Source organism: Meles meles, chromosome 3, assembly GCF_922984935.1.
Source record: "Meles meles chromosome 3, mMelMel3.1 paternal haplotype, whole genome shotgun sequence".
NCBI classification, from domain to species: Eukaryota; Metazoa; Chordata; class Mammalia; order Carnivora; family Mustelidae; genus Meles; species Meles meles.
Genome location: NC_060068.1, coordinates 153,586,234 through 153,601,320, shown reverse-complemented (window position 1 = coordinate 153,601,320; position 15,087 = coordinate 153,586,234). Strand labels below are relative to the sequence as shown.

Genomic DNA, 15,087 nt, shown 5'->3' with positions numbered 1-15,087 from the left:
GTTTAATGGGTGAAGAAATATTTTTTGCATGGCTAAAGTCTTACTGATCCTCATTAAAAATTGGATTGTAGCTGACTAATGGTGTTTCTGTGGGATAATCAGACTTGACAGAAGGAAAACCCTTAGAAAATTAGAAGCATAGATGATTAATATGCTTTCAGAATTATTCAGCAGATTCCTCATGTATATTTTAGAAGTTAACATCTAATGCATTCTGTTACTGAATACCAAGGTTTTTCCTTTAAACTGTTCAAAAAGGGTATTTTGAAAGTGTCTTCATTCTTTTTAGTTCAGACACATTCTGAAGCTGGTAGAATGTCCTTTGCCTTCCTAACTGTCTAATGCAATCTTGACAAGTCACCTCCTGGACTGTGTATTTCAACATCAAGTTATTTCTTTACTTCCCCAACTTGTCTGCACAGAAATCACCATCCTGATTCCTATGGCTCTTCTTTCTGCTGTAGGAATCTTATCGGTTCATATCTAGGGGTAGGTCTCTTCATTTTAGCAGCAATATTAGCTCTTTCAAACTGGTTTCCATTTTTTTTTCCAGCTCAGACAAGTTTTATTTTTATGTTTTTGATTCATAAGACAGGTGAAATGTTTCCATCATTCTGATAAAGTTTAAATAAACATCCATAATCCCTTGGTTTGGATCTTGTCCTCTATATCCTCATCTGGTAGGTCATATTTTCTCTCCTATTTTTTCATCTTTCTGGGAACATTTCTCAGGTTCACCCCCACATCATTAATTCAAGTTTCTCCGGTATCAGTTTTGGTCTTTACTCTCTTAGGTGTGGATTTTATTCTCCTTATAAAATTCTGGCTTTGTTACACTGCTTCTTTTTTATTATGAACAATTTCAAACACAGTGGAAAATATCAGAAATACCTCTATATCCCTGACCCACCTTTGTCAAATCTTAACAGTTGCCATATTTTCTTCAGTGTTACAAAAATAAAACATCACAGAAACGGACAGCTTGAACTCAGCACCCTGGACCTCCCCCCACCACCATCTTCTTGGAGATGTTCCCATTTGGTGCTGTGGTTTCCCTGCATGTTTAATCATTATGCTAACATGTATATGTTTATTTATAAATGGTAGGATATTGTTTTGAATGTTTCTATGAATGTTTCAATGACATGCAAGTATCCTTTGGTGACAAATTTTTCTCCACAACGTTATGTTTTTGACTCTCATGCAAGTTGAATTGTAAAGCTCTAGTTCATTCGACTTCACTGCTGTAGTTTCCTACTGTTTAAGTAAACTGTAGTTTATTTATCAACTATTTTGATGTTAGACATTTAAATTGTTCCATTTTTTAACATTAAAAATAATGTTGCAATGAGCAACTTCATGTATGTTTCCTTGAACATGTGTAGAAGAACTCCCCCCTCACCCCCCCCCACCCCTCTCGCGGTATGAGCGTACAAATGAGTGCGTGCATATCTTCAGTTCTGTCACCTGTAGAAAATTGTTCCTCAGAATATCTGTAGCTACCTCCACTCCATGGACAGTGTGTTCAAAACTCTTCTTGCTGCCCATCCTTGCCAGTGTTGGGTTTCATCAGACTTATAAATAGAGTCAGTCTGATGGAGGTAAAATGATATGTCCTTACTGCTTTGATTTGCGTTTCCTTATTTCTAGTGAGGTCAAATATAAGTTTCTAACTTTATTACTTATTTTATGAATTGACTATATGTTTTACCTATCTTTATTGGTATATATGCCTATAAATAATATATGTAGATATATGTTAACTTATATATATACATAAATTATATACATAGTACATATATATTTACATTGTAAATATTAATAAGCATTAATATATACATATAAATACTAATCCTTAGTCAGTAATGTGTGTTGCAAATATCTTCAGCTAGCCTGTGACTTATCTTTCACTTCACTTACAGTATCCATTAATGAACAAAATTATTTTATTCAAAGTAGTTAAATATCTCAGTTTTTCTTTTATGATTTATGTGGTTTTTTTTTAAATGACTCCTTTTCCAAGGTCCTTAAGCAAAAATTTTTTTTTAAAGATCTTATTTATTTATTTGACAGAGATCACAAGTAGGCAGAGAGGCAGGCAGAGAGAGAGGTGGAAGCAGGCTCCCCGCCGAGCAGAAAGCCCGATGTGGGGCTCGATCCCAGGACCCTGGGATCACAACCCGAGCCGAAGGCAGAGGCTTCAACCCACTGAGCCACCCAGGTGCCCCTAAGAAAAATTTTGTTTTATCCCCCAAATTGAAAATTTTGCTCCTCATATTTGAGGTCTCAATCTACCTGAAATTTACTTCTAGGCATGGAGAATAGGAACCTAACTTAATATACAGACATTTTTTTCATATGGGTAACCAGTTGCCCCAGCACCAATTGTTGAATCACTAATCCTTTCTCCTCTTGATTTGTAATGGGATTTTTCTGTGTATCAGAGCTCCACACATTTATGGATCTGGTTCTGAGTTCTATAGTCTATTCCTTTTCCCTCCGTCAATACCACACTGTCTTAATTTCTGCAGGTATATAGAATCATATCTGGTACGTAATTCTACTCTACCTCATTCTCTTCAAAATTGTCTTTTCTTTAACTTTTCCTCTTCAATATAGGTTTTAGAGTCAACTTTTTAATACCATGAAAAACTCAATTGAGATTTTAAAAGTCAAAATTGTGTTGCATTCTGTTTGAATGTATAGATGAATTCTGGAGGAATTGGTATCTTCGTGATATAGACTTGTCCAATTCAGGGCCATGTATATCTTAGTCATTTGTTTGGATCTTTCCAAAGTCTTTTAGTGCCCTTTTGTCTCTCTTACTCTCCGGTTTCTTATACTTGGAAGGCTGTTTTAAATTAGTGTAATCTGTGGAATTTTCTTCCTTTCTTTTTTTTATTTTGTAGTCACGGTTTTCTTTTCATGCGCCTTTCCCTTGTGCTTTTGAAAACAATGTGTGTTCTCTTATTTTGGTGTCTAGGGTTCTATATATGTCCACTCGATCAAGCTTTCTAATATCGTTGTTCAAACTTCGATGTTGTCAGTGGATCTATTAGTTATTGAGAGAGATAAATTAAAATTTCCCACTAGATCTCCCTGTACTTCTCTTAATCTTTGTCTTGATACATATGTGAGTTTGTAATATTAGGTACATACAAGCTTAGAATCATCTTATATTCCTGGTGGTTCCTTTAATCATTAGTTAACAACCATTTTTAACATTAATGATGCTGCTTCTCTTTTAAAGTTTATGTTGTTCAATGATAATACAGATACACTAGTTTCATTTTAGCTATTGCTTAAAGTATCTTTTACATTTTTTTACTTTTATCTCTCTGTATCTTATGTTGTAGGTACTTTTCAAAACAATATATTTAACTGGGAAAAATCCAGTCTGACAAGCACCATCTTTTAAATGGCAGGGTTTTAAAAATATATTTATTTTATTTTATTTTTTTCAGCATTCCAAAATTCATTGTTTATGCACCACACCCAGTGCTCCATGCAATACACGCCCTCCATAATACCTAGCACCAGGCTCACCCCCCACAATACCCTCAGTTTTTTTCTCAGAGAACATTATTTCTCTCTCTCTCTCTCACATGGTTTGTCTCCCCCTCCAAAGTTTGGGGTTTTTTTCAGAGTTATTATAATTGTTAACATGTTCTATGTATTTCTAACATTTTACTTTGTGTTTTTTACTCTGCTTTTTTCTTTATTTGGTGTTGGGGAGAATCTTTGTCACTTCTCTCCTGTTTTTTTACAGGATTGAAAAGTCGTGTCTAGCCTTCCTTTCTTAGCTTCCCTTTCCCCTCTATTGGGATGAATTATACTTTCTTTTATTTACCACACCAGAATTGTTAACTTTCAGACTTTTATGGGACACCTGGATGGTTCAGTTGGTTAAGCTTTGGACTCTTGGTTTCAGTGCAGGTATGAGCTCAGGGTCATGAGATCAAACCCTATGTTGAGCTCCCCATTCAGCGGGGAATCTGCTTAAGATTGTCTCTCCTTCTCCCTCTGCCCCTCCCCCTGCTGTGTGCACATGTGTGCACGAGCACTCTCTCTCTCTCAAATAAATAAAGAAAATCTTAAAAGAAAAATCTTTCATAGTCTGAAGTTAGTATCTATTATTCTCATCACAAACAATAAAAGGACCGTAGCGGCCTCAATCTAAGTCAATTCTTTCCTGTCTTAATATGTTCTCTCTCAGTATTTTTGTCCTGCCTTGTTTAGGAGCCACATGTTAGACACTTTTTCTTACAGTAATGCTTATTTAGATTTTTCCAGATGTTTATGAGTTTCTCTGCCTATTACTTTTTGCATCTTTTTTAAAAAAAGATTATTCGTTTATTTATTTGACAGACAGAGATCACGAGTAGGCAGAGAGGCAGGCAGAGAGAGAGGAGGAAGCAGGCTCCCTGCCGTGCAGAGAGCCCGATGCGGGGCTTGATCCCAGGACCCTGGGATCATGACCTGACCTGAAGGCAGAGGCTTTAACCCACTGAGCCACCCAGGCGCCCCAAGTATAGGATTTTGTGATGGTGATAATGTCTGTTAGCATCGTGTTTCAAATTTAGGAGGAAGAATCAGAAGGTAGAAACATCTCTGGTTTAAACCAGCTGGTGATCACAATACCTAAAAGAGAACTGGGCCACAGTTGATGTCCAAATGCGAAGTCACTTTACAAAGACCACAGGAAGTCCACGGTGACGGTGGTGCTCCTACCCTCAGCATCAGTCATCCTGTGCGGTCTCTGCAGGCGTGTCCCCCTTCCCACTAGATCAGCAGACTGTCCTCTTTCTCCTCTCGTTCTCGACTCTTACCTCCTGGGTCCCAAGTGCAGGGTATGAGCTCAGCCCAGTTTTGTACCGGCCCATTGGCGGTCACACCAGATACATGTTTTGTGTTTGCTCCTCCCAGTCTTCCCTACATCGTCTTTTTACTCCCAGCTTTTCGAATCATTCTCATCAGCACACGAACATGTATGCCATCCTTACAGAAAAGACTCCCTTGACCCCACAGCCCCTCCCCCTCCCACCTGGTTGCTCTGCTTTTCTTCAAGCTAGAGTTACTGTGTTGTCTACACTCACTGTTACCACTTTTTTTGACCTCTCTGCACTGTTCAGCCAACTACAACCTGCTTCTACCTCTACTGATCATGTGAAGAGGGCCAGTAACCTCCATTTTTCCAAACATAATATCATTCCATGAACATATCACATGCCATCAAATTTAAAATAATTTTAAAAAATAATGAAAATTTGTGGGGCACCTGAGTGGCTCAGTGGGTTAAAGCCTCTGCCTTTGGCTCAGGTCATGATCCCGGGGACCTGGGATTGAGCCCCGCGTCGGGTTCTCTGCTCAGCAGGGAGCCTGCTTCCCTTCCTCTCTCTGCCTGCCTCTCTACCTACTTGTGATCTCTCTGTCAAATGATTAAATTTTTAAAAAAATGAGAATTTGTAATACATCTGACTACTTTCTTAAGATAGATTTCTAATAGGATTACAAAATTGAATAACTCAAATGCTTGATATAGACTGGCAAATTATCCCACAGAAAGAGAGAAAAGGAGAGAGGGAGAGAGGGAAAGAGAGAGATCTTCCTTTTTAAGCCAGATCCTCCTGACACTCTGGACAGTAGTTTTCTTTGCTACTAAACTCCCAGGGGAAGTGACTGGCTAGACACTTAGAGCTTTGACATTAACCAGGTGAAAACTGGGGTCTTTCAAAAAACATTCATTTTGTATTTACCATGTGCAGAGCTCACTGTAAGATCTAGCTCTTAAAGAGAACGTTTGGTCATTCACTCCTCTTATCTGACAAATACATATTGAGTGCCTGCTGTATACATAACACTGAATTCTAAATGCCGGCCACCATTTTGGCTCCTTAGAAATGTTTTTGGGGGCACCAGTGGGTTAAGCCTCTGCCTTCAGCTCAGGGCATGATCTCAGGGTCCTGGGAGTGAGCCCCACGTTGGGCTCTCTGCTCAGCGGGAGCCTGCTTTCCCTTCCTCTCTCTTTACCTGCCTCTCTGCCTATTTGTGCTCTCTCTGTTAAATAAACAAATATATTTTTAAAAAAAAAGAAAGAAATGTTTTTGTTTCCTGCCTAAATAGCACCCACTCCTTCTTGAGTCCAGAGGTATTGCCACAGAATGTTGTCAGTGAATTATTATTCATTATTCTTTGAAGCCACAAAGGTTCCAAGTTTGAAATTTCTAGCACAGCGTGATGAAACTCTGGCCTTGGGCTTTCCTGCCATATTCACAACCACCTCTTACATTGTGCTTTGCCTGTGTATCTCCTCCTTCAGCAGGTAGCAAACAAGTAAGGCCTAATACCTTGGTTTCTGGCCATTTGCTTAACCTCCCACGGCCCCATTATCTTTAGAAAGGAAGGCTCTGAGGAGAGAGATACAGTGGCTTGTGCTTGGTTGACTGGTTTATGTTCTTCAAAAGGCAATACCCCACAGGGATTATGCATAATGGTGTGTCTTCTCTGTGTGTGTGTGTGCACGTGTGTGCGCGCATAAAGATAAAGGAGTCAGAGAAGCTTTGAGGTGAGAGTTCTAGAAGTCACTTGGTGCCTGGGATATCATCCTGAGCTACAGTCAGATGAGAGTTTCCTGAAGCAGGAACAGAAAAGAGCAAACACATTTGCCCATGGCTGGTACTTAGAGCAGCTCTCTCGCAACACCCCACTCCTACCACGATAGAAACACACCTTGGATTAGTTAGATCTGTTCAGGTTGGAGGAAAACATTCAGGCAGATTATTTGGGGGAAAGGAAGGAGCAAGGGAAACCATCCCACATCTTTGTAGACGCTCTGAATCCCATGCTGCTGAGACTGATATTGAGCAGGCTAATTTTCTGCAGAACCAGAAGTCTCTCCCAAGGGATCACAGGGGAGCTCTGTGCCCCACCCCTCAGCATGCATGTGGTTGGTGGTACATTTCCCAAGGAGAGGGTCTAATTGTGTCATTTGATCCCCATTCATTTTAGTTAGGAATGCACTAAACTTCCAGCCATCACAACCACCCTCACTGCCAAAGACAACACAGCAGAAAGAAAAGTTCCAGAAGACTTCACCTTACATCTTAGTGACCCAAATGACCTCACGGTCACCCCTAGATGCAAAGGAGGCTCAGAAATCCAATGTTTAGCTCCTGTAGCATCTACAGAGAAGAGGGAAGGGAGAAAGAATTTAGGTTGAAATATCTGCCTCGCCCTTGGATATGAAGTCCTCCTTTTGGTCGATTTTCACACAAGGCTTCTCAGAGATGGTTGGTCTATATATGGTTGTCTTAGGCTGAGGTCTATATCCTGGTTCCATCATTTTTGGCCCGGGGTGACAGGACTGAATTCACCTAAATCATATAACCCAAGCCAAAGAACTTAATGCTTGGAAGACCCACCCCAGAAGGGGGACACAGGGTATGGATGAATTTTTCAGAAAAGGTCTATGGAATGATTTTTTGAAGATGTTGGAAAGAATTATTGATAGATTTTAACCCCTTTATTCGGGTCCTCCTGTGCCTTGAATTTTGCTATTTAAGAATTCAGATGAATGCTATAGTCATATGTTTTTATTATGCCTAAATTATTTTAGAAGTTCACTCTTTTTATTTCTTATGCATTTTATAAATTCCTACAGTGTGCCAGGGAGTGAGCAAGGTTTGGTGTTATAGTAGAAACTGATGTAGACAATATTGCCTTCTTCAAGGCATTTGGCATTTTCAATCTATTGTGGGAGTCACAATTATGAAATCATTCCACAAATAAATATGTAATCACAAGTTAGTAATTCGATAAAAGAGGAGAGATCTATGAGGGTATACAGGAAGAGAACCTGACTTTATCTGGGGTGCAGAGAAATCATCTCTAAGAGAGTGATTTTAAGCAGAGATATAAGAATTTAAAAAGGCAAAAGATGGGCAGTGAGGGATGATCTCCAAGCACAGGCACAGGGAATAGCATGTACAAAGACCCTGAGGCAGGAGAAAGCATGATGTGCTTCCCAAATTGAAAGAAAAACCAATATTCTTTCTGGCTGGAGCAGAATGAGAAGGAATAAATTGGTATGAGATTGGGCTTGAACTGGCAGTAACACAGAATCTCTGAAGGCACAAAGGCCATGGGGCTGACCTGTCACTTTTCCACCAACCAACTGAATCTTGAGTATTTGCATTGGAGGAGATGACCCAGTTTCCATCCATGACACATTATCTCATGGGAGACCCTTTTCCTCCAACCATTCTTGTTCTGGTGAGTTGAGGTGTTGAGGAAGCCCCGTTAAAAACACGTATCCTCTTTGTCCACTTTCTGAATCAACTGAGAAATAAGACAACATAGTCAGCAGATAAAGAATCAAATTGCCATCCTTATGGATGAATACCATCCTTATTTCCAATGAAGGCTGGGCAGGGAATGTAGCTTATCCTAAGGTACAAAGCGGGTTTGCGAACTCCTCTCTGACTAGGGGAGAGCCCACTAGAAGGAAAGTTTGCATTTGCAGAGAAGTCACACCTGCCCAGGTCACTGTGTTCCACTTTTCCAGGTTGAGAAGGGAGGTGGGGGGGACCAGATTTGCCCCCCAACTCCACCTCCCTCCCCCAGGTCCTTTGATAGATTAGCTTCACTCAGTTCAGAAATGTAAACCAAATACTTCCATCCAGAGCTAGGCTACTGTCTCTACCTCTTTAGGGAGATAAAGGGGTTGAACAAGAATCCAACGGCATTTGGGGGAACTCTGCATGATTCCAACTTCCGTGGGGAATAAGCATTCCTTTCTCATCTATCGTCAAGAGCTATTAAGAGAAAGACGTCATATAACCTGGTCCTTATGAATGAAGATGAATTCTGATAAATGATATCCTATCTTCTAGGAGGGTTATAATATTGAACACAAAGCCACAGTCCCCAAACCCTTTAACTTCTTTGCTGAACTAACTCCTTTTTTTTCTTTTTCATCCACATAAATGAAATTCCCCAGTTGTTTCTTTTTCAAACCTTGCTTGAAGTAACAGATGCCAACAATATGTCTAAATCAAAAGTGTAAACTTCAGGGTCACAGAATGTTAGTGCTGGAAAGGATCCTATAGGTCATCAGTCTAATCCCATTCCTTGTTTTATTAGAAAACATGAGACCCAGAGAGATTAAGTGTCTCGCCCAGGGTCACATAGTCATCTGTGTCCCTCTCCTAATTACTTGGATTCTGTGACCAGGGGTGTTTCCTACTACACCATGTTGATACATCAGAGAAACTCACTATTTATAGAACACTTGTGATGCTTTTATAAAAATAAACATACAGGGGCGCCTGGGTGGCTCAGTTGGTTAAGCAACTGACTCTTGATTTTGGCTCGGGTCATGATCTCAGGGTCCTGGGATTGAGCCTTGAGTTAGGCTCCATGCTCAGCAGGAAGTCTGCTTCAGGATTCTGTCTCCCTCTGCCTCTCTCCCACATGTGTGCCCCCGCTGAAATAAATAAATCTTTAAAAAATAAGAATAAACATACAGGTGTTTGCCAAACAAATCACCCTGTTAGTGGTAATTTTTATTTTGTGTATTAGTTTTTCTTGGAGTAGAATAACCATTGAACTTGTTTTGCATTCAGTCAGTGGTTTGACTTTTCTGGTTCTAAATAAATGTCTCCTTTTTAATGTTCTCTTTTCCTAATTAACAACGTGCCAAGTAGAAAGAGATAAGTTATGCACTTTAATTACAATAACCCCAGGCTACTGAGAGAATTCTTATCACCATCTCCGACCGTGCATTCCGTGTTCACTTAGAAATGGCATTGGTAAAAACTTCATGTAAGCCATGGATTTGAACTCTGAGGTGGTGGGGCCATCCATGAACAAGAGCAGAGAATTTTATCCCGTGTTTTTTCCAGTCATGCTGTGCTCCTTTCCTTCCTATTAAAAATGGGAAGTGACTATTAGCCCAGGTTATGATGAGGGATAGGAAATTTGAGATGCCATAAAGAGTAGTGGAAAGCAGCATTGGGAGCCCAGAATTCTGGATCAGCTCTGCCACTAATCAGCTATCTCTTTGGACAAGTCACAGGGATTTTCTGAGCCTCAGTTTACCCACCTGTAAAATGGACTTGTGCTAGCCGATCTCTAAGGTCTTTCTATAGAGGTCAAAATTTCTTTGACTCTGAGTCCTTATAATTCCATATTCCTTTCCCCACTCTTATCTCATACCCTTCGTTTCCCCAAAACAAAGAGTAACCTTTAGCTTCAAGGAGATATGCAATATCATGTCAAAACAGAGCAGTTTTTATAAATACCAGAGGACCGTATCCAGTGAATAATACATGCTTTATTCTACTCGTTAGAAAGAAGAGAGGATTTGGCATCATTTCCATTTTCATCATGGTACCATTTCATAGCTATGGCAACACATCCATGGTCCTTTTCTCTAAGGAGTTTTCTTCAAGACAGACATCCTAGGTGGGCTAAGGGGCAGGAGGAGACCTCAGCTACCTACACCCAACCTCAGTGTCTTCATTTTCTTCTGGCTGAAATATCTTAGATACTTGGCACCAGAAAGTGCATGGTAAGGTGTTACAGATATTGAACTAGGGGTCATATGATCCAGTTTTGGTCCTAGATCGTCTAATGAGATGCATGACCTTGATCTAAAGTCACTTGTCTTCTATGACCTCAGTTTGCACATTTATGAAATGGGAAGTTTGGACTGGATGGTGTCTAAGGTCTCCTTCAGCTTTAAAGTATGTGAAGTGTTACTTAAATGGACTTAAATAGATAATGGAAAGGTCTATCAAGAAACCTAAAATTATTTCAAATTCAAGGGGTTCACAACTGAGTTCGGAAAAACAAGGGCAGCATTCTAAGGTGGGGAGTTCAGAGGTGGAAATAAAATTTTTAACATCTGTTGATATTTTCAAGCTATGGAAGTTTATTCTAAGCTCAGAATTAGGGGCACATATCCTTGTGTGTGTATGTGTGTGTAATCACCATCTTTTCTCTAGAAGTGTCTGATGTTCTCTTTTTAAAATATCACTTGATTTTGGCCTTTTGATGATAAACATTCTGCTCTGTCTCCATAGGCTGCATGCAGTTGGAAGTCTAGGTAAGCTGTGTGGAGGCTATAGGAGAGAAAGAAAAGATGGCAGTGTGGAAAAAAGTAATAACCAGTCTTGGGATAAGAAAACACAAGATGTATTAAGAAGGCAACTGCTCGGCCAGTTTGGCCATCAGGACTTTGGAAGAGGGAAAAAAATGCTGACAACACAATTTGGAGTCAGACTATAAGTAGTGTGACGTAGTCAAAAGAGAAACCAAAGATTCTAATTCTAGCTCTGCTATTTTACCATCTGTGTGCCTTTGAGGAAGTTATTTAATCTTTCTGAGCTTCTATTTCAGATGGTAAAATGGAGATAATAACACCAACGATATAGAACTTTTTTAAAAAAAGATTTTATTTATTTATTCGACACAGAGATTACAAGTAGGCAGAGAAAGAGAGGGAAACAGGCTCCCCACTGAGCAGAGATCCCGATGCGGGCCTCGATCCAAGGACCCCGAGATCATGACCTGAGCCGAAAGCAGAGGCTTAACCCACTGAGCCACCCAGGTGCTCTGATACCGAACTTTTTGAGGATTAATAGATGTGATGTATGAAAAGTTCCTGGCACAGTAAAACTGGTCATAAGTGTTAATTTTCCAAATCCCAGTCTCTTTCCACCTCCACGGTGGCTTCTTCTCTGGCAGGCAGCTGGGAAAGGAGCAACCAGACAGACCCGGCTCTGAGTGAGGCGTGGCCAGTTACAAGGTCTTTGATCCTAGTCAAGCCATTTAATCTTTCTGAGCTTCAATTTACTCATCTACAAAGTGAAATTAACTGTTAGTACTTTGCAGGATTATTGTAAAGTTCAAAAATGGGTTACATTATGCACGCAACCATACCCGTTAATCGTGGAGAGACGGTAGGTTTCAATAAATGATGGTGATGAGGGAAAGAAGGAGGAAAAAGAGGGGTTACCATTGAGATCCTTGAACTTGCCACCAAGAGCCTAGGATTTATCTTGTAGTTTATGGTGGTCTTGGAAAGTTTTTGTTTTTCAGATAGGGTATCATAAGATGAAATGAAGAGAATCTTGACTTTGATGAACATGGTACAAGAATGGCGCACAGGGAGACTGTGCACAGGGCAGGGAGAATGCCTTGGGGGTAGAGAGAGACCAGTTCCCTGGAGACTAAACCCAGCTATCTTCATGTGTATGCTATATAGTTCTTTTATTGCCAAATGAATTCTTTCCTCTTTAATCTGACCATTGTGAATCTATGAGAGAGACAGATGTAGAAACGGAGAGTGAGAAAAGGACCCACAGAAAGAGAGAGAGTTAAGGAGAGAGGTAGAAAGATGCATAGCTACAGAGAGAGAGGAGAGAGGAAAGCTGTGTTCACGGCTTCCTGGATTTTTATGTGAAGACATCTGGCACATGGCTGTGCCGGCTGGACGCAGGTGGCTTAGGAGAATTGCATCCAGGTATAAACCTGGAATCAACAGGCTTGAATTTTCAGCTGCCATGTGGGCTATTTTAAATAAAACTACAGGGAATTGAAGTGAAGGTGGTGAGAACACCACCTCCCCTCTGTTATCCCACCTTCACCAAAATGTGCTTGAACACCTGAGAACGGCTCCTTCCCTGCTGTCTCTATGTTATCTGCCCACTGCCATCTGGCTCTTCCTGGTCCAGAGATTTCTGGTCGACCCTGTGCCCACAGAGAAGGCTTCCCACACCTTCTTTCTGCATGTCCTTCAAGTCTATTTTCATCTGCGTGCTTTTTTTTATCCCCCCCAAAGGAGGGTGAGTTTGCTTTTATAAGAAAGGTGTTCGGCTCGGCTTATTCTGAAAGCAGAATGTCTTTAAGATCAGTTTCTCTTTTTCATGTCTCCCTCCTATTCTTTCCTCTCCTTTTTCTAGCCAGTCATCTGAACACTGAAGGTCTGATGGGCACTGACAACCTACAAAAGTTCGTTTCTGTTGCCAGAGTTGTTTCTGCTCTAAGGACTGGTGCCCAGTGTGTAGGCAGGTGGTACCTAGGCCCCAACCAACTGGGAGGAAATGGGGGTGCTATGGAGCAGCACTGGGAAGACTCTCATATCCTGGGGGGTGCCACCAGTGTGCACTTAAGGCAGGACTGCTGTGACCATCCCAAAGGATAATGTCATCTATTGTCTCCTAAGAGTTTTTCTCAGCCCACCCTCCAGTTCCCAAAGATCCCATTGTCCTGCTAAGATGGATGGAAACGGTGGCACCCAAGATACCCATATAGGGCCCACTTTTGCTGGGTGTAGGGGTGTTTTCTCTAGTGCAATGTCTCTTTCTTGTTTTAAAGAAATTATAATGAAATATTTCATACATCAAGTGTTCATGTAAAGATAATATGAACACTCAGGTACCCAGCACCTGTGTTAAGAAAGAGACTGTTAACAGAGCACTCAGAGGCTTTCTCTGTCCTGCAGCTCATGTACAACCTTCTTCTCACTTCCCCCAGGTATTTATGGTCTTACTTTGCTTATGAGTTTAAAACATATAAAAATATGGAGAACAATATATATGTTTAGAACTATACATATTTACATAGAAATGCATATATTTAGTTCTATAGAATTCTATAGATATACACATATATCTATATCTCTCTATATTCCTAAATAATATATCAAATTTGCTTGCTGTTGAATTTTATATAAATGACATCAAACTGGGTATGTTCTTTTGCTAATTGCATTTTTTGCATGGAATAATGTGAGATTAAGCCATGTCGATGCATTTAAATACTCATTCCTTCATTTCTTCTGCAATCCAGTGCTCCACTTCATAGATACAGTATAATTCACTTATCTATTCTCTGTTGACAGATACTTAAGGTGTTACTAGTTGTTATAAATAGCGAATTTGAAATGTTTTGTACAGTGATAAATTCTGATGCTATGAATGCATTTTGGACATGTCCCGGTACACATGTGGGAGAATTTCTCCAGATTTTGTAAGTTGGGGTGAAATTGCTGCATCAAAAGGTGTGAACATTATCTCCTTATCTCCAAGAATTTTTACAAAGTGGCTGTATACATCAAACATCAGGGTATAAAGAGTCCTCATGGAGCCCATCCTTGGTAATTGTCTTTTATTGCCCAACATTTACATTTCTTGCCAATCTTGTCAGGATAAAATGGCAGATCTTTCTGGTATTTAATTGGCATTTCCTTAGTCCTTATGAGATGAAACATTTTTTTTTTTTTAAGTTTTTGGTCATTGAGGCTTCCTCTCTTGTGTTGAATTCTTTGTGTGTTTCCAACACATCCCAATCCATTTGATGGAGCTCTCTGTATATGGCTCAGGCTGGAAAAGGGAGGGAAGGCATATGCTGACAGCCTGCCTCTTTTCTCCCTGAAGGCCCCGAAGAAGCAGGAAGTGGCCGCTATGGATCCCATTATACGATCAACATGGGAGTCGATGAAGATGATGACGGATTTGAAGACTACCTAGATTTGGACGTCTCCTTTGAGGAGGTAACCAAATCTCTGCTCGTAAAACCTGGGTGTTCTTGTTCTCATGCTGAACAAGGCAATTTAACCAATGGACCATGAACATTTTATTTCAAACTTACTTAAATTGGCCCATTTGATCTTAACACTTATTTATATTCTCTGTTAGGCTCCAGGTGCTCATAAATTCATAGTAACTAGGGACCGACCATGCGAATGTCCTCTAGCCAGCCCCTGCCTGCTGACTTCACTATCTGGCCGAACCATATTTAGATTTCCCACCAGTAGACATGTATAAAGTCAGGTATTAGAAGGAAATGAACAATTCCTTGACAAAGTAATACATCTTTGTGATATTATAATAATAAAAATCATGTACTATCAGCTTTACCACTGATTTTCTGAATAGCATAGGGAAAGGTACTTAAAATCCTTGAGCCTCAAATGCTTATCCATAAATGGATTCTCCATTCTAGGGTTTTGAGAAATAACAAAACTGACCATATTTTCAAGTATGAGACATCAGCCATAAGTAAGGCTGTCTAAACACTGTG

At 40.2% G+C, this 15,087-nt stretch overlaps 1 protein-coding gene across 2 annotated transcripts in view; it reads left to right on the top strand.

Annotated features, from left to right (window-relative positions):
- The window catches only part of EGFLAM (EGF like, fibronectin type III and laminin G domains), a 177,645-nt gene that overhangs the window by 114,444 nt on the left and 48,114 nt on the right, over positions 1-15,087 (top strand). For both annotated transcript variants that reach the window (XM_046001092.1, XM_046001091.1), the window contains exon 8: positions 14,442-14,557. In XM_046001092.1, coding sequence (XP_045857048.1) covers positions 14,442-14,557 — 116 coding nt within the window. The remainder of the gene's footprint in view (positions 1-14,441; positions 14,558-15,087) is intronic.